The following is a 23,482-nucleotide window of genomic DNA, read 5'->3' as shown; positions in this document are numbered from 1 at the left end:
ACTGTTTGTTCCAAGATGGTAGTAGAGGAAAAGAAGGACCAGAATCCCAATAATTCCTTTTTTTTTAATCTTTGCAAAGCTACTCCTGGCCACTTCCTACCCCAAACTGAAGCTACTCCTCTATCACATACACCCTGGTTTAGAGGCCCTCCCTTTTACCCAAGAGGTTCTTCACTATTTTCCTAATTTCTTGGCATTTTCTCTTTGTAATTTTTCTGTTTGATCTTGGGAGAGGGAGTGGCAGGCATGTTAATCACTTGTTTAATCCTCGGGACCACTCTATGAAGTTATATTAGCAGTCTCATTTCACAGATGAGAATACAGGCTTGAAGAAATTAACTAGCTTGCCTGTGTTACTGAGTCAGGACTTCGATCCAGGCAGTCTGGCTCCTGAGTGGGCCCTCTTAACCTCTGCCTCGCAGGAAAACCCAAATTATTTCCAGTGTCCTGTGTGGGGATGCATTAATGGAGAGTTGATCAAGGCATTGTCTGGCAATGTGCAGGCTTAAGAGAACTGAGGAGAAGAGAGGGAAAATGACAAGGGCAAGGCATTAGCAGCCAGGCCTGCTGTCAGCAGCATTTGATCCTGGGCAGGAGACTGACGGATGGCTCTCAGGGCAGGACAGGCCCTGTGTGGCTAGAAGTGAAGGGAGGAGGGGTGAGCATCTGCGAGCCCAGCCCACACAAGGACTGATGTCAGTGCTCTGTGCGTTGGTCTCCAAATTTGACATCTGATATAAACTTGTTGGTGTGAAATTCTATCCTGCATTTTCAGTCCACTGGATTTGAAGTCCTTCCAGGGCAGCAGTTGGGCCGGAACGACTGGCCCAGGCACCACTAGATGCTTCCCAGAGGTGGCTGTCAGGCTGCCAGTGTGCACTGCTATACTTGTCTCTTCACACCTCTGCATCTCCTTCTTTCCTTTTCTCTGATTGGCCAACATGCACTGGGGGTAAGTCTCGGTTGTGGACACTGTGAAGGAGACTCTAGATGGATGAGACTTGAAGGTCAAAGTCAGCAACCAGTAAATAGATGAGGAGCACAGGAAGGTAAAACCTCTGACTCCAGTTACTGGACTCTAATGAGTTTCAATAAAAACAAGGCCAGTGTCTGTCTGGTGTATGCTCTAGATGTACAGCTCTTGCCTTGAAACCACTGTTTCCTAGTTGCTTCTCGAATGCCAGGCACTTTTTTTTTTTCCTCCTGGGGTTGCTAAAATAGAATCAGAAACGGATTTGAAGAGCTTCTCCTTCCCCGTTGTGGCGCCTGTGGTCCGAGGTTTCAGGCAGACAGGCTCCTCCTTTGAGTGTCCACTGACAAGGCAGGCTGCCTGGCCCTAGGGACATGCCACATGCTTTCTGGGCCACAAATATTTCACACCCTGGGTTCCTAGCTGCCTCCCAGCCCCCTCTCCCTTTCCTTTCTACCCTTCCCTCAATCCTAAATCCACACTTTCCAATCCTTTTGGCCACTATCACCTTACTTTGTCTCTCCTTCATGTGGACCCCTCTCCTGGAGTTCCTTCAGGGAAATCTGAGCAGCCTGTTCGCGTATGGCTTTAAATGCCTGGGAAAGCAAAGAAAAATGAACTTGTATGCTTGTTTTCTTGTGCTAGGGGTTGTTTGCAGAGCCTCATGTTATTTCTCATAAATTTCATAACTTGAGAAGGAGATGTTTACTTAAAGGTCATGAGGATTCTTAGCCTGAGATTAGGAAGTAGTAAATCCAGGCTTCAGGGGATCTGTCTGCCTCCAAAGTCCACACTCTCTTTCTTTTTTTTTTTTTTTTTTTTTATTGGTTGTTCACAACATTACAAAGCTCTTGACATAACATACTTCATACATTGGACTGAAGTGGGTTATGAACCCCCAATTTTACCCCAAATGCAGATTGCAGAGTCACATTGGTTACACTTCCACAATTTTACATAATGTCCTATTGGTCATTGTTGTATTCTGCTACCTTTCCTATCCCCTACTATCCCCCCTCCCCTCCCCTCCCAACTTCTCTCTCTACCCCATCTACTGTAATTCATTTCTCTCCTTGTTTATTTTCCCATTCCCTCACAACCTCTTGTATGTAATTTTGTATAGCAATGAGGGTCTCCCTTCATTTCCATGCAATTTCCCTTTTCTCACCCTTTCCCTCCCATCTCATGTCTCTGTTTAATGTTAATCTTTTCTTCCTACTCTTCCTCCCTGCTCTGTTCATAGTTGCTCTCATTATATCAAAGAAGACATTTGGTATTTGTTTTTTAGGGATTGGCTAGCTTCACTAAGCATAATCTGCTCTAGTGCCATCCATTTCCCTGCAAATTCTATGATTTTGTCATTTTTTATTGCTGCATAGTACTCCATTGTGTATAGATGCCACATTTTTTTATCCATTCATCTACTGAGGGGCATCTGGGTTGGTTCCACAGTCTAGCAATTGTGAATTGTGCTGCTATGAACATCGATGTGGCAGTATCCTTGTAGCATGCTCTTTTAAGGTCTTCAGGGAATAGTCCAAGAAGGGCAATAGCAGGGTCAAATGGTGGTTCCATTCCCATCTTTCCCAGGAATCTCCAAACTGCTTTCCAAATTGGCCGCACCAATTTGCAGTCCCACCAGCAATGTACAAGTGTACCCTTTTCTCCACAACCTCTCCAGCACTTGTTGTTGTTTGACTTCATAGTGGCTGCCAATCTTACTGGAGTGAGATGGTATCTTAGGGTGGTTTTGATTTGCATTTCTCTGACTGCTAGAGATGGTGAGCATTTTTTCATGTACTTATTGATTGATTGTATATCCTCCTCTGAGAAGTGTCTGTTCAGGTCCTTGGCCCATTTGTTGATTGGGTTATTTGTTATCTTATTGTCTAATTTTTTGAGTTCTTTGTATACTCTGGATATTAGGGCTCTATCTGAAGTGTGAGGAGTAAAGATTTGTTCCCAGGATGTAGGCTCCCTGTTTACCTCTCTTATTGTTTCTCTTGCTGAGAAAAAACTTTTAAGTTTAATTAAGTCCCATTTGTTGATTCTTGTTGTTAACTCTTGTGCTATGGGTGTCCTATTGAGGAATTTGGAGCCCGACCCCACAATTTGTAGATCGGATCCAACTTTGTCTTCTATCAGACGCAGAGTCTCTGGTTTGATATCAAGTTCCTTGATCCATTTTGAGTTAACTTTTGTGCATGGCGAGAGAAAGGGGTTCAGTTTCATTTTGTTGCATATGGATTTCCAGTTTTCCCAACACCATTTGTTGAAGATGCTATCCTTCCTCCATTGCATGATTTTAGCCCCTTTATCAAATATAAGATAGTTGTAACTTTGTGGATTAGTCTCTGTGTCCTCTATTCTATACCATTGGTCCACCCGCCTGTTTTGGTACCAGTACCATGCTGTTTTTGTCACTATTGCTTTGTAATATAGTTTGAAATCTGGTATTGCTATACCGCCTGATTCACACTTCCTGTTTAGAATTGCTTTTGCTATTCTGGGTCTTTTATTGTTCCATATGAATTTCATGATTGCTTTGTCAATTTCTACAAGATATGCCGTTGGGATTTTGATTGGCATTGCATTAAACCTATAGAGAACTTTTGGTAATATCGCCATTTTGATGATGTTAGTTCTGCCTATCCATGAACAGGGTATGTTTTTCCATCTTCTAAGATCTTCATCAACTTCTCTCTTTAGGGTTCTGTAGTTTTCATTATATAAATCTTTCACCTCTTTTGTTAGGTTAATTCCCAAGTATTTTATTTTTTTTGAGGATATCGTGAATGGAGTGTTTTTCCTCATTTCCGTTTCCGAAGTTTTGTCGCTGATATACAGAAATGCCTTTGATTTATGCGTGTTGATTTTATATCCTGCCACTTTGCTGAATTCATTTATTAGTTCTAGTAGTTTCTTTGTAGACCCTTTTGGGTCTTCTAGGTATAGAATCATGTCATCTGCAAATAGTGATAATTTAAGTTCTTCTTTTCCAATTTTTATGCCTTTAATTTCTTTCGTCTGTCTAATTGCTCTGGCCATTGTTTCGAGAACTATATTGAATAGAAGTGGAGATAGAGGGCATCCCTGTCTTGTTCCGGATTTTAGAGGGAATGCCTTCAACTTTTGTCCATTCAGAATGATGCTAGCCTGAGGCTTAGCATATATAGCTTTTACAATGTCAAGGTAGGTTCCTGTTATCCCTAATTTTTCTAATGTTTTGAACATAAAGGGATGCTGTACTTTGTCAAATGCTTTCTCTGCATCTATCGAGATGATCATATGGTTCTTATCTTTAAGTCTATTGATGTGGTGAATAACATTTATTGATTTCCGTATGTTGAACCATCCTTGCATCCCAGGGATGAATCCTACTTGGTCATGGTGCACAATTTTTTTGATGTGTTTTTGTATTCGATTTGCCAGAATTTTATTGAGGATTTTTGCATCTAGGTTCATTAGAGATATTGGTCTGTAGTTTTCTTTCTTTGAGGCGTCTTTGTCTGGTTTCGGAATCAGGGTGATGTTGGCCTCATAGAATGAATTTGGAAGAGCTCCCTCTTTTTCTATTTCCTGAAATAACTTGAAAAGTATTGGTTTTAATTCTTCTTTAAAGGTTTTGTAAAACTCCGCTGTATATCCATCCGGTCCTGGGCTTTTCTTGGTTGGTAGTCTTTTGATGGCTTCTTCAATTTCATCCATTGATATTGGTCTATTCAAATTGTGTGTATCCTCCTGACTCAGTCTGGGCAAATCATATGACTTAAGAAATTTATCGATGTCTTCACTATCTTCTATTTTGTTGGAATATAGGTTTTCAAAATAATTTCTAATTGTCTTCTGTATTTCTGTAGGATCTGTTGTAATATTGCCTTTTTCATCCCGTATGTTAGTAATTTGAGTTCTCTCTCTTCTTCTCTTCGTTAGCATGGCTAAAGGTCTGTCGATCTTATTTATTTTTTCGAAGAACCAACTTTTAGTTTTGTTAATTTTTTCAATAGTTTCTTTTGTTTCAATTTCATTGATTTCCGCTCTGATTTTAATTATTTCTAGTCTTCTGCTACATTTGCTGTTGTTTTGCTCTTCCTTTTCTAGGGCTTTGAGATGAAGTGTGAGCTCATTTATTTGTTGGTTTTTTCTTTTTTTGAGGGATGACCACCAGGCGATGAATTTTCCTCTTAAAACTGCTTTCATTGTGTCCCATAGATTCTGATATGTTGTGTCTGTATTTTCATTTATCTCTAAGAATTTTTTAATTTCCTCCTTTATGTCTTCTGTAACCCATTGATCATTCAGTAACATATTGTTCATTTTCCATGTGATGTAGGATTTTTCCTTCCTTCTTTTATCATTGATTTCCAGTTTCATTCCATTATGATCAGATAAAATGCATGGTATTATCTCCACCCCTTTATATTTACTGAGGGTTGCCCTATGGCATAATATATGGTCTATTTTTGAGAAGGATCCATGTGCTGCTGAGAAAAAGGTATATCCATTTGATGATGGTTGATATATTCTATATATGTCAGTTAAGTCTAGGTTGTTGATTGTGATATTGAGTTCTATAGTTTCTTTATTCAATTTTTGTTTGGAGGATCTGTCCAACGGTGAAAGAGGAGTGTTGAAGTCACCCATAATTATTGTGTTGTGGTCTATTTGATTCTTGAACTTGAGGAGAGTTTGTTTTATGAATGTCGCAGCACCATTGTTTGGTGCATAAATATTGATAATTGTTATGTCTTGTTGGTGAATGGATCCTTTTAACAGTATATAATGACCTTCTTTATCCCTTTTGATTAACTTCGTCTTGAAGTCGATTTTATTCGATATGAGGATGGCCACTCCTGCTTGCTTACGAGAACTGTGTGCGTGGTATATTTTTTTCCATCCTTTCACCTTCAGCCTGTGTATGTCTTTTCCAATCAGATGTGTCTCCTGGAGGCAGCATATTGTTGGATTTGTCTTTTTAATCCATAATACCAGCCTATGTCGCTTTATTGGAGAGTTTAGGCCGTTAACATTCAGAGTTACTATTGATATATGGTTTGAACTTCCATCCATGTTTGAATGGTTATCCTTTTTTTTTTTTTAATATTTAGTTTGTTTCTCCGTGATTATCTTTCCCCTCGCCCTCTGTCTTTACTGAGGCACTTCCCACTGATGGTTTTGGTTATTGTTTTTCATTTCTTCCTCGTGTAGTGTTTTGCTCAAAATGCTTTGCAATGCAGGTTTTCTGGCTGCAAATTCTTTTAACTTTTGTTTATCATGAAAGATCTTTATTTCGTTGTCATACCTGAAGCTTAATTTTGCTGGATACAGAATTCTTGGTTGGCATCCATTGTCTTTCAGTGTTTGAAATACATTGTTCCATGACCTTCTTGCTTTCAGTGTCTGTGATGAAAAGTCCGTTGTTAACCGTATTGGTTTACCCCTAAATGTAATCTGTCTCCTTTCTCTTGTAGCTTTTAATATTTTCTCTTTGTTCTGTATATTGGATATCTTCATAACAATGTGTCTTGGCGTTGGTCTACTGTGATTTTGTGTGCTCGGTGTCCTGTATGCATCTTCAATTTGTATATCTGTTTCCTTTTCTATTTCTGGAAAGTTTTCTGTAATTATTTCATTCAGTAGGTTTCTCATTCCCTTGGTGTGAATCTCTGTACCTTCCTCTATCCCGATGACTCGTAAGTTTGGTTTCTTTATGTTATCGCATAACTCTTGGATGATTTTCTCGTGATTTTTTACCAGCCTTTCTGAGTTGGCTAGACTCTTTTCAAGATGGTATATTTTGTCTTCATTATCTGACGTTCTGGTTTCTACTTGTTCCACTCTGTTAGTGATACTCTCAATTGAGTTTTTAATTTGGTTTATCGTTTCCTTCATTTCTAGAATTATTGTTTGATTATTTTTTATAATCTCTATCTCCTTATAAAGATGCTTAACTTCTTCTTTTAGCTGTTTATGTAACTCATTCTCAATGTGTTCTTTCGCTGCTTGAATTTGCTGTCTTGTATCCTCTTTGAGGTTCCATTCCATCTGTCTAAGGTGTTCCTTGAGGTCTTTATATGACCATTTTTCTGATGACTCTAGGTCCTCCTGAATATTTAGGCTGTCCTGCATTGCTTGTACTCCTCTTCTTCCTTGCTTCTTGAAGCTGCTCATGTTGCTTCTTGTTCTGGTTGACTGCTGGGTTACTGTTTATTCCTATAAATTTATTTGATGCTAGGGAGGAAAGGTATTAGAAGGGAAGGGAAGAAGTCACTAAGGAGAATGAGAGTAGGCAGGTAGAAATCAAGGAAGGGGGGATAAGAAAAATGAAAAGACAAAAGAAGAAAGAAATAGGAACTAAAAAAGAACAAAAATTTAAAAAAATATTAATAATAATTAAAAAAATTAAAATTGAGATTAGAAGAGAAAGAAGAAAAAAAGAGAAAAGAAAGAAAAAACAAGATAGAAAAATGAAGATGAAAGAAAAACCCCCAATCAGAAAAACAAAACAAAACAAAAAAAAAAAACAACAACAACAATAAAAAAGACTAATAAATGCCGTCTTAGAGTTTGATTAACTTCTCTTCCACTAGGTGGCGCTGTGCCCCCCAGGTCAAGTCTTTCCCGTCAGTACGCGGGAACCAATCACTGTGCAGCAGCTCCTCCCAGACTGGGCGAGTCTCCAATCCTGAGTGCCTAGGGCCTCCTCTTGTGTCCAAACACTTCCACTTTTCCTCTAGCCAGGCCCCTCTCACTACAATACTGACTACAGGCCAGGTCTGCTGCTCCCGGGAGCCCTGTTTTCATGAACGACTGGGCTCACTCCTCCAGATTGCCATTCCCTCAGACCCTAAGCTTGTAGAGCTTGGTGCTGAGAATCCTCAGCAAATTTTGCTTGCCCTCCGGTAGCCACACCCCCGTAGCTGGTGCAAGAGACCTCAGCAGCCAGCCCTGGCGGGAGCGGCAGTCCCACACCACCTCTGACTCCCTCGGGCTGGCTATAGCATTCTCGGGAGAGCTGGGAGGGGCTCTTAAGGTTTCCCTGATGCGTGGGGAGGGAGAACCAGGAGACCACACACCTGCTGCAGCAGGCTTCAATGAAGTTATCTCCTCCGCTGCAGTCCTGCCATGCCAGCCCTCCGCCTCAGTGGTGTTCTCCGCAAACGGCTACAGTTCGCCTCCCCCTGCCGGGCGACCAACGCCATGGGCGGGTCCCCACTGTCACCCAATCCCCGCCTGGACCCTGCGGCCACTACCCACGAAGGCCCGGCAGGCATCCACCTCCGGGGAATGAGAAGGGCTGACCAGCCGCCTCAGCCGGATAGCTTAATGCTGAGTTGCAGCTGTCTGTCTCAGCTTTTCAGACGCGGTGGTGCGGGGCACGGACCATGGAGGGGCTTACTCACTTCCCGCCGCCATCTTTCTCCTCTCGCTATTTCGGGATGATGGCGGGGTGCTGGCTCGCTCTGTCCGGTGCATCTCTGCCTCGAGCTCCCACGCCTCTCTCTGCCGCGGTTTCTACAGCATGCGCTGCCCTGTTTGCTCTCTCCGCCCCCGGCGTTCCCGGCTTCTAGCCGCACCGAGGCCTGGTCCGTGTCTTTATGGCTCGCGGCTCCAGTGGCGCCAGGGGCCGGGGAGGCGACGGCCTGACTCCGGCAAGTACCGCAGTCCCCAGGCCCCGAGTCCCGGCGGCCACAAACCGACACTTCTAGTAGACCTCCCAGATCCCTGCAGGACCCCTCTTCATGGAATTCTGCTAGAGGTTCCTCAGTGTGAAGACTGCCGCTGTTCCAAAGGGTCTTTTTGATCTCGTTAGTTCGGAGACATTAGAGTCGCTGCTTACTCCTCGGCGGCCATGCTCCCTCCTTAGCACCTCACTTTTGCTGAGCTCCACACTCTCTTTCTTAGGGTGCCCTTGGAGCCCCGTTCAGTATTCCCACCTTATAGTGCTATTTCCATGGAGACTTAATATTTTGCTTCTACCTATATTTTTTTTAAGGGAAAGAAAAGATAAGAACAACCTCCCAGCCCTCTTTTGAGGGATCATACTTCTTTCTAGAATTACTAGAATGACTCGTTTTTAAAATTGATTTTTAAACTGGGGTCATATGAGAACATTTCATTTAGTGGTTATTTAAAAAATTTAAAACCTTGAAACTGTTTCTTTGAAAATGATCCTGCGAATCCCCATGTATAAAACACACAAGGGGGAGCTGCTTGAAGTGGCGGTGGCAGAGGGAGCTCCTAGACCCATGTCCTTTGCAATTAGAAGCATGTCTGTGGAATTTTAGGATTGCTTCTGTTGAATGTTCTTTGAAAGTTTCTGATTATCTCTTCACTTTAGAGATAGACTGAGGCCAAGAGAAGCAAAGTGGCTGGGGCAGTTTGGACTAGTGACTGGTCTCCAGCTTCCAGGGGTTCTGCCAATCTTACAGGTGAGAAACTGTCCTGGAAAGTCCAGGTATCTTTTCTGCTTCTCTCAGCTTTATTCCTCTTTTTCCTCTGAATTTTACAGAAACTAAAGATTCTGTTCAAAGCAGTTCTTTGTGGTAGATATTTTTTTTCTAAAATATTTTATTGGCATTCAAAGGTTTTTTTAAAAACAAAAAAAATAGTATGAGCTCGTTATAAAAATTTCCATTAATATAGGAAGTGAAAAATTTTAAAAAGCTGCAAATTGGCATCATCCTCTCATTCTCAACCACCAAGTCCCCAGGGGTGTCTCCTGTTGACAGTTGATGGCGTATCCATCCTGATCTTTCTGATGAACACACAAACATGTATGCTTCTCTCCCCACATAAGTGGGACTATAATATAAATCATTCAAGTAAATGCTTTCAAATCAGACACACCTCATTTTTGGCCTCAATCTCTGCATGTGTAAAATGGGAGTAAAAAATAGTATTTGTAGGATTATGGTGAAGATTTAATGAGTTTTTATATGAATAGTGCTTAATTGTGGCTGGCACAGAGTGAGCATAAAACACACACACACACACACACACACACACACACACACACACACGGGCGGGGGTGTGGGGGGGAGGATTGCAGACTGAGAAGTAGAGTAAGACTTGAGTCCTACGTTTTCTGACCTCCAGTCTCCTAACTTTCTACTGCCCTTCTGCTTCTCAACGGGGTCCTCTGGGCATGGTTTAGTGATCAATCCCCACTGAATGAATGTGCGTGGATGGAGGGGGCAGGCAGGTAGTAGACCTAGGGACTTGAGGTCTGTGGAGCTGCTCTGGGATGGCCGCCCTAGAAAACAGAGGCTTTCACCCCTGGGATGGGGAGGGTGTGAGGCAGCAGGGTTGTCTGGCTCAGCTGTTGCCTCAGGGCTCCATGCCGGGAGAGTTGAGCCTCAGGGCAGAACTGAGGGCACAGAGTGGCTCTCAGCTTAAAGGATCTTGGCTTAAAAGGAATGTGCAGGGGTTGCCTCTTCTCAGGAGGGGCTAAAAAAAGCTGCGCATCCCCTGGGCTTTGTGTGAGGGTTATCAACCGCTCAAGTCAGCTCATCTCTCTGGCTGCTCTGGCATTTTTGAGAGGGTCTGTTTTCCTGGCCCCTCTGGGTTTCCACCAATTGGCGGGAAGGAGTCAGCCGCCCCAGAGGTGGAGGCTGCGAGGAGTGAGTGTGTGTGTGTGTGTGTGTGAGGGGGCTGGTGGCCCTAAACCTGGTGACAATGCACAGTTGTCAGCTGTACCCTGCTGGTGTTTCTTCCTTTTATAGCCAGCAGCAGTTGCTCTTGCTCTCACCCAGCCCCTCTGTGGGGGCTCCTGCCCAGGATAAAAGCCGAGGGAGGCGGCCTGGTCTCCTATCTCATCTCTCAGGAGTCACATCTCTTGGTTCCTTCTTAGGTCCCACCTCCACTGAAGATCCCAACAAGACAAGATGCCTCCCAAGAAGCCTGAACCTAAGAAGGAGGCGGCCAAGTCAGCCTCAGCCTCTGCCCCAGCTTCTGCTCCAGCCCCTGCCCCAGCTTCCGCTCCTGAGCCCCCCAAGGAACCTGCCTTTGACCCCAAGAGTGTAAAGGTGAGTGAAGTTCAGGAGGGTGGGATGATATTCAGGGTTCTATTTGTCCTGGAGCATAGAGAGAGCCCTCACAGAGGTCAGACTGGCATGAGGACTATGGTGTCCATGCCCGAGATCACAGCCCCAAGGGCCAATGGAGCCAGTATCAGACTCAGGCTGAGGGCTGTCTGTGGCCATAGGCTTTTTTCCTTTAAGAACAGGATACTTCATCCAAGGAAGTCCTGTTTGGCATCTCAGATTTGCCCAGCAGAGTTGAGAATGGTGGGAGGTATAACCAGTCAACCATCCAACCTTTTTAAAGGCCTTTGGGGGCCATCGTAGTAGAGTAAAGGAAACTGACTTTCCTGGAGGTGGTTTGATATCTTTATGGAGCAGACACATAGCAACAGCTGCCGGTGTAACTAGGAGTAAGTGATGTCTGCAGTCCGGGAGGATGCTCCCAGTGTGCGGGAGGTCTGGGAAAGTCCTCACTCACAAACACCCTGTAGAGGGTTGATGGGGTGGGAAGGAAGGCTGTAGATACAGTAAGAAGAGCCTGGGTCCTTCTTTTCCTCTTTCCCTGCCCAAAGGGGCTCCTCCTTTTGTGGCCTGAGCCCCTATTTGTAGTTTGCTGCGGACTGGCCCATCCCAGCTGAGACCTCCTCTCTAACCTTGCCAGGAGCCAGGCCTGCTTCCCTCTGGCCTCCACAGCTCTACCCCCTCCCTGCCCTACCCTGTTCCCTCATCTGGAATGCTCCCTGGAACTGGTATGGGTCCCTTGGGCTGACTTAGTAATTTTAGGCCTCCCCTAGCTATCTGACCCAGCTGCAAAGGAATGAACTGGGAGGGGGTGGGCACAGGAGGGAGGGGTCAGAAGCCTCTGGAGAGGAGAAATTTTAAGTCATGACACCAGAACTGGAGAGGTCAAGTGGCTACTGGTATGAGGAGCTATTAATAACATCGAAGGAGTGGTAGGCCCCCCAGGGATCTCAGCTTTAGGGCAGTGGCTGGGAGTGCAAGGGGTCAGGTCAAAATAGAGGCTCAGGACCAGGTTCTGTGACCCATGGGAATAGAACCCAAGGTCCAGGGCTCTAGACCCTCCCTGGCCTCCTCAAGATTTCCCAGTATCCACAGGAGGGAATGCCCTACAATTATCTGTCGAAGACCTTGGGATTGAGCCACAAGGGGCAGGAATTAAGTAGAACTGACTTGACCAGGGGGTGGAGGCGGTGGCCCCATTCCTGGGCTTGGTTATGGCTTCCTCTGGCGAGACCTAGTTTAGTACATGACCTTAAAAGTATTTGAAGGTTTCTCTGTCATATGTCACTATGGACGAAGACTGGCAAGAGAAGCTCACCATCCGCCCCTCAGGAACCCTCCTCATCTTTCTTTGATTTATTCTGATAAAGTGCCAGGCCTGGTCCCTGGTGTCTGGGAGGGAGTGGCCTGGTGGTATCATGGGGGCCCTTCCCTGTGCCTATCACTTCCCTCCATCCTCTCACCTCTCCCAATTTCCTATTGCAGTCCTCTTTTCTGGTGGTTTTTTGAAATTGCTCTAAAGTATGGGGGAAAAGAAAAGCAGTGTCTTTCCCAAGATTCATTTTTTCCTTTTATTATACTTACCCAATGCCTTTGTTTATAAGATACTTTTCTCAAAGAGAAAGCAAAGGTAAACTTAAGTCCAATGTGTGTGGTTCTGTGTAGCCAGACTTCAGCTTTTATTTACTTATTCATTTTTTGGTAACAGAGATTGGACCCAGGGGTGCTTAACCACTGAGAAACATCCCCCACTGCCCTCCCACTTTTTTTTTTAAGAGAGAGTGAGAGAGGGGAGAGAGAGAGAGAGAGAGAGAGAGAGAGAGAGAGAGAGAGAGAGAGAGAGAGAAGAATTTTTAATATTTATTTTTTAGTTCTCGGTGGACACAACATCTTTGTTGGTATGTGGTGCTGAGGATCGAACCCGGGCCGCACGCATGCAAGGCGAGCGCGCTACCGCTTGAGCCACATCCCCAGCCCCCCTCCCACTTTTTAAAGAAGCAAACTTAAAGAATTTGAGATAGGGTCTCACTAAGTTGCTTAGGGCCTCTCTAAATTGCTGACGCTGGCCTCAAACTTGCGATCCTCCTGCTTCAGGCAGGCAAGCTGCTGGGATTACAGGATTGCACCACCATGCCCGGCTCCCAGACTTCATGCTTTTATACTAGTTTCTCTTACATACTTTTCCTGGGCTTAAAGCATTGCAGAGTAAGGCCTACTATACCTTTTTCTCAGAGAGTTAATGCAGAGCATCCTTTATCCCATTTAACATACTCACCACTACCCCAAACCCACATTTGGCAAAGTCCATTCCTAGTTTCCTTGCAGAACTAGGACTAGGAATAGTGGCACATGACGAAGATGCTCCAGGGTAGCAATCACTGCTGCTGGTGAGGGGAGGGGCTGGACGGGGTGGGATGCCATGAAATGGGTAAGGATGCTGAGGTGACATTTCAGGTCTTGGTGAACATGACTCATGGCTGGTCATTGCCATTCATTTTTGGAACCTCCTACACTCCTCCTCTGTATTTATTCAGCATTGAATTAGGCATCATGGGAGTGTCAGGTCCACGGCCCAGCTGTGCCAGGGCAGTAGGATAGGTTGCCAAGAGGCCAAAGAAAATACCTGGGAATACCTTGTATGCATAAGACTTTGTTGGGAAAGCCAGTGGCAATAGGTGGAACAGGCAGCACCTGTGTCCCTCACTGCGCTTCACCAAGCAGTACCTCCTCTCTCACACAGCACCTTCACAGTGGTGGTCGGCTGGATGAGTGACACATGTCTTTTCCATGGTGCCCTCAGTTCCGCCCCAGTTTTCTCAGGGAGGGGTGTGGCTTTATATTTGGCTACAGATGCGGTGATATCATTAATTTACTTTGCTTTGTCCCTTGTATGACCAGCATTCCAAGGAGCAGCTATCCTGGTGTACACGCAAGAAAGCAGCTTTCTACAGAAAACACTAACTTGCCCTAGATCTCAGCATGCCTGAGAGAAAGTTGGTGTCTTCCCGGTAATACTTATTTAGGCATTTGGCCCTGGGTCAACTCTCATGGTTCCCTGGGCTTGGCTAGGTCCTTGTGAACTAAAAGGGGCATTTCAGGGACATGGTATTACTAGCTTCTTTTCTTTAAGGACAATACAGGGGAGAATCTGAAATTTATTCCTGTATTAAACCAATATTTTTGTGAGTGGCTACTATGTACCAGGTATTTCAGTGAGCAATAACAAAATCTCTGTCCTGCAGGAACCCTGGCTTCAAGGACACAGGGTACACATGGAAGACAATGACTAGAAAACTATCACAAAGCAACAAAGGCCCATGTAAAGGACTCTTGCTGTTCCAAAATGTCTAAGATTGCAATGTGCTGAAGGAGGGTTTGGGGTGGTGACCAGCGATGGGAGGGAAAGCTCCATTGAAGGAGGTGGATCAAGTAGAAAAGGAAGTAAATCCAAGGGTGGGCACCCAAAGCAGGAGGAGTTGCAGCTTGTCAGAGGGCTGTGGAATGGGGAGAGACTGAAGGGTAGATGTGAGAGCAGTTTAAGGGTGGCCAGGATGAGGAGTTTATCAATAGGGAGTAGGTTCTCGAGTTATCTACATGATTTTTCTTTCTGTTTCCCTCTGGGTCTTGAGAGAGGTTTGGAGGCTGTATACTATGTGTGGCCTGTGCACCAGGAGGCTGGGGGCATACACTCGGCATGCATCTCCTTCCTGCTGGAGGTGACCAGGCTTCCCTTTGGAAGCTGTTAACAGTCTGTACCCTCACTCCTCTCTTTCCCTCTCCACAGATAGACTTCAGTGCTGACCAGATTGAAGGTGAGTACGAACAACCCCACTTTCCCCTCTCAGCTGCGTTTTTATTTTTTTTTTTCTGGAGGAAGACGAGAAGGCACAGACCAGGGCACTTTCTATGGATTAACTCGTTCAATTCTTATAACCCTACATGGTAGTAACTACCAACCCCATTTTCTAGGTGATAAAATGGAGGCCCTGAGAGTATGGGGGGGGGTTGTCCAGTCTCACTCATCAGTCAGTGGTGGGGCAGGGTTCACACCTAGGCAACCTGATTCTTCTGAGATCAGATGAGATTGGGCATGTTCAGGGTGGCATGGCTGTAGACGGCAACTGGATTCTTAATTGTTCAGCTAGACAGCCTAGAGCATAACAGATGCTCAACAAGTGTTAGTGCCCTTTCCCCTCCACCCTAAAGAGCTATCCAAGTTATTTGGAAGCCCTCATTTCTGCTCCTGTTATTGAAAAGCCCTCCTTAGGTTACTAGCTTCCCTCCCCATCATGAGGCCTGTCGAGATGCTAACCCACTATGGTTGCTGGGCCAATGGTGACCTGTGGGAACCCCAGTTCATCTGCGATCCCATCAAGCACTCTTCTCTACCTTGGATGGAGATGATTTATGTTTTCTCAATCTTACATAAAGTGTTGTTAAATACAACTTCAAGCTAAGTTTCAAGATCTCCTAGCCTCTGACCTGATTTTCACCCCTTAGTCCCTCTTTTGTTGGGGTCTGATGTTTCAAGAATGAAATGTATACTGGCAGTGGTGGTGTGCACGTGTAATTCCAGTGACTTGGGAGGCTGAGGCAGGAGGATTGAAAGTTCAAGGCCGGCCTCAACAACTTAGCAAGACCCTAGGCAACTTGGTGAGAGTCTGCTTCAAAATAAAAAATAAAAGGACTTGAAATATAACTCAGTGGTATAGCACCCCTGATTTCAATCCCCTGACCTCAATTACATATAATTTTATTAAAAAATAAAAAAATATATAAAATATACATATACACTTATACATAAATGCACTAAAATTATCAGGACTGCATTTACAGATGTTTGGGTTATTTCCAGTAAGGGAAAACTTCCTAGCTGCGGGTCAAAGGATATGCACATTTTAAATTGTGATAGTTATTGCCAAATTGCCCTCCAAAAAAGTGATGCAGCTTACCCACAAATAGAGCATGAGAACTGGCATATGCATTTTGAATGAGTGAATGGAATCACACTGGCATTTGTTTTTTGTTGTTATTTGTTTTTGTTTTTTGGTCCTGGGGATTGAACCCAAGGGCACTTTACTGCTGAGCTATATCCCCAACCCTTTTTATTTGTTATTTTGAGACAGGATCTCACTAAGTTTGCACTCTGTTTTTGTACTCTACTGTGGATATTCACTTTCAGTCAATAGTGTTCGGAGTTCTGTGGAATTCTTAAAGTTAATTTTTGTGCATTTTAATGAAATATATACTTATGCATTATACAAACTCCACAACACAAATGAGGACTGGAAAATCAATTAGTGATAAAATTTTTCTTTTCCCAAATGGAAATTTTTGTTAAAGCCAGGGGGATTGTTAAAATTAGGGGGATTGCTCACTTCAATCTTTTTAAAAAATTATTTTATTTATATATTTATTTATTTTATGTGGTGCTGAGGATCGAAACCAGTGCCTCACACATGCCAGGCAAGTGCTCTTCCACTGAGCCACAGCCCTGGCCCCCTATTTAATCTTTTAATTTGAGACATGGTCTCACTAATTTGCTTAGTATCTTGCTAAATTACTCAGATTGGCCTTGAACTTTCAATTCTCCTACCTCAGCTTCCCAAGTCACTGGGATTACACATGTGCCACTGCTGCTGGCTTGGTTCTTTTTAATTCAGAAATTCTGTGACTATTTAGCATTCTGTAGTTACCCTCTATCTGTTTGGAAATAGTTGTCACCCCCCCTTTTTTTAAAGACTAGTATTGTTGAGAAACATGTTTTTATTTATTTATTTTTTACCTTTATTTTATTTACTTATTTTTATGTGGTGCTAAGGATCGAACCCAGAGCCCTGTGCTTGCTAGGCGAGTGCTCTACCACTGAGCCACAACCCCAGCCCCTCAAACCCCTTCTTAGCTTTATGTTTATTAGGTGATAAGGCCTGAATTTCTTTTATGCTTTTCCTCTCATATGAACTAATTTCTAACTCTTGAATTCCTTCTCTGGTCCCTCCACATATTTCCATAACTTTCCTTCTGGAAAGTTATTGTCACCATTGCACTTGTTCTAGGAGGCACTGACTATACTACTGCAGACTATTGAGGAAAGGCTTTTCTGGGCCCATGAGCATCACCTCTAATGCCACTGGCTTTGTTTTTTCCTAGTAACAATCAAACTTCAGCTTTGATTTGTATGTGCTTGGTGGACTTCCCAGCAGGCCAGGTACAGTTGGACCATTCGTGCAGGCACAGCAAGCAGGCCTCTTCCTCTTCCTCCTTTCTCTCCACCATTTCTATTTGGCTTCCTTAATAGATGCTCAGTAACCATGCTGAGCATTTGCTCTGCATTTGGCTTATAAGTGAAGATAACAATGCCTACATTGTAAGTTTTTTTTTAGTATAATTTTTTTAAAAAGATTAATGAGTAATCTATGCAAAATTATCAGCTCAAAGCCTGTGCTGAAATCCTAAGTAATTGTTCTTATTATTCAGTTTTTCCTATTAAATATCACTATATATTTTTTAAATATATTTTTTAGTTGTTTATGGACTTTTATTTTACTTATTTATATGTGGTGCTGAGAATCGAACCCAGTGCGTCATGCATGCTAGGCAAGCACACTACAACTGAGCCACAACCCCAGTTCACTATATCTTCTTAGATGAGGAAATTCTCTCTTTTGTTAAGTCTGACTTCACTTTTCTGAATGAACTAGGAGAAGATCAAAATATCTGGGTTCAGATTCAATTATTAAATAATTATTGAACCTGAATTTGTGGCAGACACCATGCTAATTATTTTAAACATTAGGAAATTGAATTCTTATAACAAGATGTGAGGAGTTGTTATTTCCTTTTTACAGAGTAGGAAACTAAGTTTTAGAGAGATTAAGTGACTTGGCCAAGATCAAAAAGTTAAATGATAAAGTTGAGATAAAACTCAGTGAAATGATACTAACAGTGTTGTGTTACTGTGTAATACTAACAGCATTGTTTTTTTGGTAAATTATGTTAAGATTTTTACATATATTATTTTATTTGCTTATATTCTAGAACTGGTCTAAATATAATTTAAAGACCCTATGAAGTAGGTGCTATTAATAAAAGAGATTAAATGTTCACTTTCTCAAGGTCATAATAAGGAAAAGAAATGGAATTTGAATTCAGTTATTGATTTTGAGTTCATATGAAGTCTAATAAAGAGTTGTAAGTAAAGATCCAGGGGATGTGCTTTGATATGTAGAATGATGTCTAAATAATCCATATATAGCCTCTAAAGAAAAAAAGCGTTTCTAAAGCACTTGAAGAAGATTAAGAACAGCTTTTCTTCTAAGAACTTCACACATTCTTCCTTGGCTTATACTGTTAATCTGCTTAGTAAACCACTGCTTTGTGGAAATCAACTTCAGTGCCACTCCCAGTACAAATGATCCACACTAATGAATTGGTTGAATCCAGATTAATGAAGAATTAAGGCTCTTTGCAAAAGTCCCAGGAGTGCCTTAGTTTGACCTTGCCCCTTGGACACCTGCCCTGCTAGCCTTGAGGAGTCCATCTTTATAGTACTGACTTCCCTCTAGAACTAGGAAACATAGTTGACCACCATTCACGGATTCCCTTATCACATGCAAGACACCATGCTTGGAGTGCTTTGTGATCCCGTCAGCAACCTGCTCAGGTGGACATTGTATCCCTACTTAAAGCTAAGAAATCGAGGACCCACAGAGGTTTGCAATTTGCCCAAGCAGCATATGGATCAGTGGCAGAGCTGAGGTGGTCTGACTGTGTCCCAATGCCACCTTACCTGGATGAGGAGTCCTCTTTTAGCCTGGAACAGGCAGTACTGATAATAGTTGATTCTTGAGCAGGTATTATCACTTAGCAAAGTACCTCCACATCCTGCCACCTCTGTTGACACTGGGGAGGGGTGGTGAGGGAGAGCTATCACCCTCTTGTTTGCACAAGAAAACTGAGACCCAAACTGGCTTGTCCTTCTCTGTGAGCCAGAGCTGAGGTGAAAACCCAGGGACCCTCACTCCTAGGCTGGGTCTATTTCAATTCTCTGTTCAGCAGTCAGGACTCTCAGCTACACCAGGGAAGGACAGGTAGTGGGAGGGGTGGAGACAGGGGAGATATTCAAATTGTGTAGCAATGGGCTGATAGGAGACAGTTCAGGCCAGGGCTGGACTGGACACCAGGCTGCCACTCTAGTTGACAGAAGATGGAGTGGGGACAGGTTCCAAGGAGAGCCTGGGACAGGGGCCAAAGGAAAATATTGGCTTATTTCAATCACACATTAACCTGTTATTCAGTGGGGTGGAGGCTGAGCAGACCCTGGCCACTGCCTTCTCTTGGGACCAGCAGGCTATAGCTGACTCTTCTCTCTACAGAGTTCAAAGAGGCCTTTTCGTTGTTTGACCGGACCCCAGGTGGAGAGATGAAGATCACTTATGCGCAGTGTGGGGATGTGCTGCGGGCCTTGGGCCAGAACCCCACCAATGCTGAGGTGCTGCGTGTGTTGGGCAAGCCCAAGCCAGAAGGTTAGTGTGGGCCCCTGGCTGACCTCTCCCAGCACTGCCCAGCAGCTCCTGGTCCAGATTCAACTCCTGTCAGTCTCACTCTCTGTCCTCCCCTTTAGCCCTTCAGGACCAGACTCCCCTACCCAGGTTACCTGAGTCCCATTGTGAGAATTATCTAGAAACCTTAGCCTTAGATGACTCTTGAAGAATGGAGCCTGTGCTTGCTCTTGGTTCCCTCATGAGGCTGGGAGCTCATGGAGGGCAGGAGAGACCTGCTACTGCTTCAGTGTCTTCCTCTGACCCCCTCCCCACCAGCTGTCAGGGACATGGCATGGGCAGGAACACTGACTGGAAATAAGATAACTAGTCACCCACTATCTCTAACCCTGAAGCTTTTAGTTGAAGTGTCTGTCACAGCACTGTGTCCTGTGACGTTGTGAGTCGTATCACACGTCGTTCCTAATAAGTGGTAGAACCCTGAAGTTGGCAAATGATTTGTTTAATGTAAATTAGAGGAGATTCAAAATTAGCTCTACAATGAAGCATCTTTCCCTCCTTTGAACCAAAACTTGGTGGATTTTTTGGTGAGAATTTAGAAAGTGGTGCAAGGACATATGTCCCATTTGTAAATGTCAACTGTTGTGTTTGGCAGTGAAATTAACAGCTACCGCCAAACGCACACAGCCTGTCCTCAAGGTGTGGAGCTGAGGGGATCAGGTGGACCTGGGCAGGGGCACTAGCAAGGGTGGGCTGTCTCTAGAGGGTACCTGGGTCTCAGATTGGTCCTCTCTGCCTCCCTTGGTTCTGGCCTCTTCCCCTTCTCCTCTGACTGAAGATAATAGTGATGGGGGCAAATATTGTGGGCAAGAAAGTGTCCAAGGGCTATGAGATTGCCCATATTATCAGAGCTTTTTAGAGGTCAATAGATAACCTGGGCTGGGCACAGTGGTGTACGCCTGTAATCCCAGCAGCTTGGGAGACTGAGGCAGGAGGATTGCAAGTTCAGAGCCAGCCTCAGCAACTTAGGCCCTGTCTCAAAATAAAAAACAAAAAGGGATTGGGGGTGTATCTCAGTGGTAAAGCATCACTAGGTTCAATCTCTGGTTAAAAAAAAAAAGTCTACATTGTGAATATGAACCCTGGGGCCTGGGCTGTGTGGCCTTTTGGGCTCCTCAAATCCTGCTGCTGCCATCTGCAGCTCCTCTGCCAAGGTGGCCACCTGGAACTCTGAGATGTGGGTGGAGTCAGGTTCCTTTTTCTTCTGCTCTTCTTCTTTGCCTGGGAATAGACTGTCTTGGGCCCAAGTCTCCTGCTCTGCTCCTGTGGGCAGCTCGGCGCCCTCCAGGGCGATTTCTGGGTGCTGCCAGGGCTGGGGTGAGGTCTCGGCTTGGCTGCCTACTCCCTGCTTATGGCATTTCCTTTGTCCTTCCTGATGCTTGCTGGAAGAGATGAATGCCAAGATGCTGGACTTCGAGACGTTCTTGCCCATCCTGCAGCACATCTCCCGCAACAAGGAGCAGGGCACCTACGAGGACTTCGTGGAGGGGCTCCGTGTCTTTGACAAGGAGAGCAATGGCACGGTCATGGGCGCTGAACTTCGGCATGTCCTTGCTACCCTGGGTATGCAAACTGAGCAGAGGTGAAGCCCTCGTGGGAGGGCGGGAGGGCTGAGAAGGGCTAAGGTGGCTTGTGTTGCGGGGGTTCCCAGCGATTACGTCTTGACCCAGCCTCTTTCCCTGGGCTCTTGAGGAACAACCTCCCCCAGCTGGGTTTGCTCAGCAGGCACCAGAGTTTAGCAGAGGAGAGTAGTGGCAGAGCAGGGGTTACTCCTGAGGCCTGAGAGGGAGACCCCATCTTCTGTCCTTGTCTTCTCCTCAGCCAATGGGCCCTGGAGGTTGTAGAAATGGGGAGAGGCTTCAGGGAGTGGGCGGGGCCTTAAAGCTGTTGGCCCCACCCTCCAAAGCCTTTGCCAGAGACTTGTTAGGAGGCATTTCCAGATGCAAGAATCTTGGACCTTCAGTCTTAGGGGACACTTGGGTTTTTTCTGTGTCTTCTGTGACATTTGTAAGTAAGAGCCCACGACTTCCCAACCCCCACTTCAGGAGAGAAGATGACAGAGGCTGAGGTGGAGCAGCTGTTATCTGGGCAGGAGGACGCCAATGGTTGCATCAATTACGAAGGTATTGCTTCTGCTTTGCTTCCCCAGGGCCCAAGACGGGTGGGGGCACGATTGGCTGACGGCTCAGGGTTGGAGGATGTGTCTTCAGATGAGCTTTGGTGGACTCCCAGGTGAATGTGTTCTTTTCCGTCCTGGGAGTGAATATCCCGGTGGAAGGAAGGAGCATGGATTTAGGAGACAGCTCTGTGATGCACTAGCTGTGGGACTTTGGTCAAGTCACTTATCTTCTGAGCCTTGGTTATCTCACCTGAGTAGCCAGAAATGCTGGCATCTTTCTCAAGGTCATGGGGGATAATGTAGTTCATTTCATTTGTATTGAAGATCAGCACAAAGAGCAGACACAACAGAGTTTAGTCTCTCCCCTCTTCTACCTCCTTCCCACCAACCCTCAAATAAGAGAAAGAATTTCAGTCTGGGGAAAGGGTGGTGGGAAGGTTTGAAAGGTGGGAAGAGGAGGCGGGTTAAGAGGTGGAGAGGAAAATGAGGACTGAGAGGGGGCTGAGTCCACAACTGATTTTCATTTTCTTCCCAGCCTTTGTCAAGCACATCATGTCTGGGTGAAGCAGATTCCTCCAGGGTGAGTGCAGCCTCTCATCCGGGTCCCTGAAGGGCCTTAGGGACAATATCATGTGCCCTAGAGGTCTTTGCTTCAAGTCTGACCCCTGGAGAGGAACCAAATGGGCTGGAGATGTGAAAGCAGCCTGCCCCCCCCCACTGCTCCCCTGGGCCCTTCATTTCCTCCCTACCATGCCTCCCACCTTCTCTTGTCCCCCATCTTGACCTCTATTGTCACATCTTCTTGCCTGTCTCAGGGTCTCTCAGGCCTGGGGTTCCCTGTATAGGCTGAGCATGAGAAAGCTCCTCCCAAGTGGAAGGGAGAGTCCCTGACCAATGGTCTTGACCCTGTTCCTCCTCACTTCCTTCCCTGGGCTCCTCCTGGGTGTGGGGTCACCAGACAGTGATGTGAGGCTATGAGTATGGGAGGGTGGCACACACTTTCCATCTAGCACTTTCTTTCAGGTGCCTTAGCCATCCCAGAGTGAGTGAACAAGAGGCCCCCAGTAACCCATCCGGAGTCCTGGACTTACCACTGCGCCACACCCCAGGACCCTGAGGCCCAGGGCCCCTTCTGTAAATAAGCCACCCTGGCAAGGTTGGGCTTGTTCTCTGGTTCTAACCGGTCTCTGAGTGTTTTCTTTTCTTTCTTTTACCTAATTAATTGAAATCTCTCTGTGCGTGACGTCACCCGAGGCTTCATGTTTACTCAGTGAAATGAGTCATATCTGGGGAGAGACAGGCCAAAAGCCCATGGATGGAGAAATATTAGAGTCAGACACATTAGCAAGAGCTTTGGAAGGATCTGCCAGGAGGAGCCAGTAGTTTCACTTCCCCCCAAGGCTTGCTGTCCACCCATCTATCTCCTCCCCAGGGGAGCAGGAAGGGGGACACCAGGAGCTAGCCAGGGATTCTGCAAAGGAATCTTTCTTAAAAAAAGAAAAAAAAATGTGGACTCAGTGGTGGAGCACTTGCCTCGCCAGTGCAAGGCCCTGGGTTCCATCCCCAGGACTGAAAACTTACGTAACATAAAACTAACATCTTAAACCAGTTTCAACACACAATTCAGCCCTGTTAAGGATATTCACATTGTTTGTGTAACCAATCTCCAGAACTTTTTCATCTTCTCAAACTGAAACTCTGTACCTATTAAACAACTCCCCACAGGGCTGGGCTTATGGCTCAGTGGTAGAACGCTTGCCTAGCATGTGTGAGGTGCTGGGTTCGA

The 23,482-nt window shown here is 45.0% G+C and overlaps 1 protein-coding gene across 3 annotated transcripts; it reads left to right on the top strand.

Moving 5' to 3' along the window:
* The first annotated feature begins 935 nt into the window (after positions 1-935).
* LOC308636961 (myosin light chain 4-like) lies at positions 936-22,870 on the top strand. Of its 3 annotated transcripts, none has more exons than XM_081272833.1 (8): positions 936-952; positions 10,824-10,998; positions 14,801-14,828; positions 19,392-19,541; positions 20,967-21,140; positions 21,623-21,700; positions 22,232-22,276; positions 22,720-22,870. In XM_081272833.1, exons 2-7 carry the CDS (start codon positions 10,858-10,860, stop codon positions 22,258-22,260), a joined length of 600 nt encoding a protein of 199 aa, XP_081128959.1. In that variant the 5' UTR covers positions 936-952; positions 10,824-10,857; the 3' UTR covers positions 22,261-22,276; positions 22,720-22,870. The 3 variants fall into 3 exon arrangements, with proteins under 3 accessions (XP_081128959.1, XP_081128958.1, XP_081128957.1); XM_081272832.1 differs by lacking the exon at positions 936-952 and adding an exon at positions 9,322-9,402; XM_081272831.1 differs by lacking the exon at positions 936-952 and having other exon boundaries at positions 10,686-10,998.
* Positions 22,871-23,482: the final 612 nt, after the last annotated feature.

This window comes from Spermophilus citellus (genome assembly GCF_964194105.1).
Source record: "Spermophilus citellus genome assembly, chromosome: 17".
Lineage (NCBI taxonomy): Eukaryota > Metazoa > Chordata > Mammalia > Rodentia > Sciuridae > Spermophilus > Spermophilus citellus.
The sequence above is the reverse complement of the archived record's forward strand: the minus strand, read 5'-3'. Positions and strand labels throughout refer to the sequence as shown.

Excerpts from the sequence above, each read along its gene's own strand:
- LOC308636961 (XM_081272833.1), top strand. The coding sequence starts at position 10,858 with ATGCCTCCCAAGAAGCCTGAACCTAAGAAGGAGGCGGCCAAGTCAGCC. Across the intron at positions 10,999-14,800 it reads TTGACCCCAAGAGTGTAAAG|ATAGACTTCAGTGCTGACCA; the intron begins GTGAGTGAAGTT and ends CCCTCTCCACAG. Across the intron at positions 21,701-22,231 it reads TGGTTGCATCAATTACGAAG|CCTTTGTCAAGCACATCATG; the intron begins GTATTGCTTCTG and ends TTTTCTTCCCAG.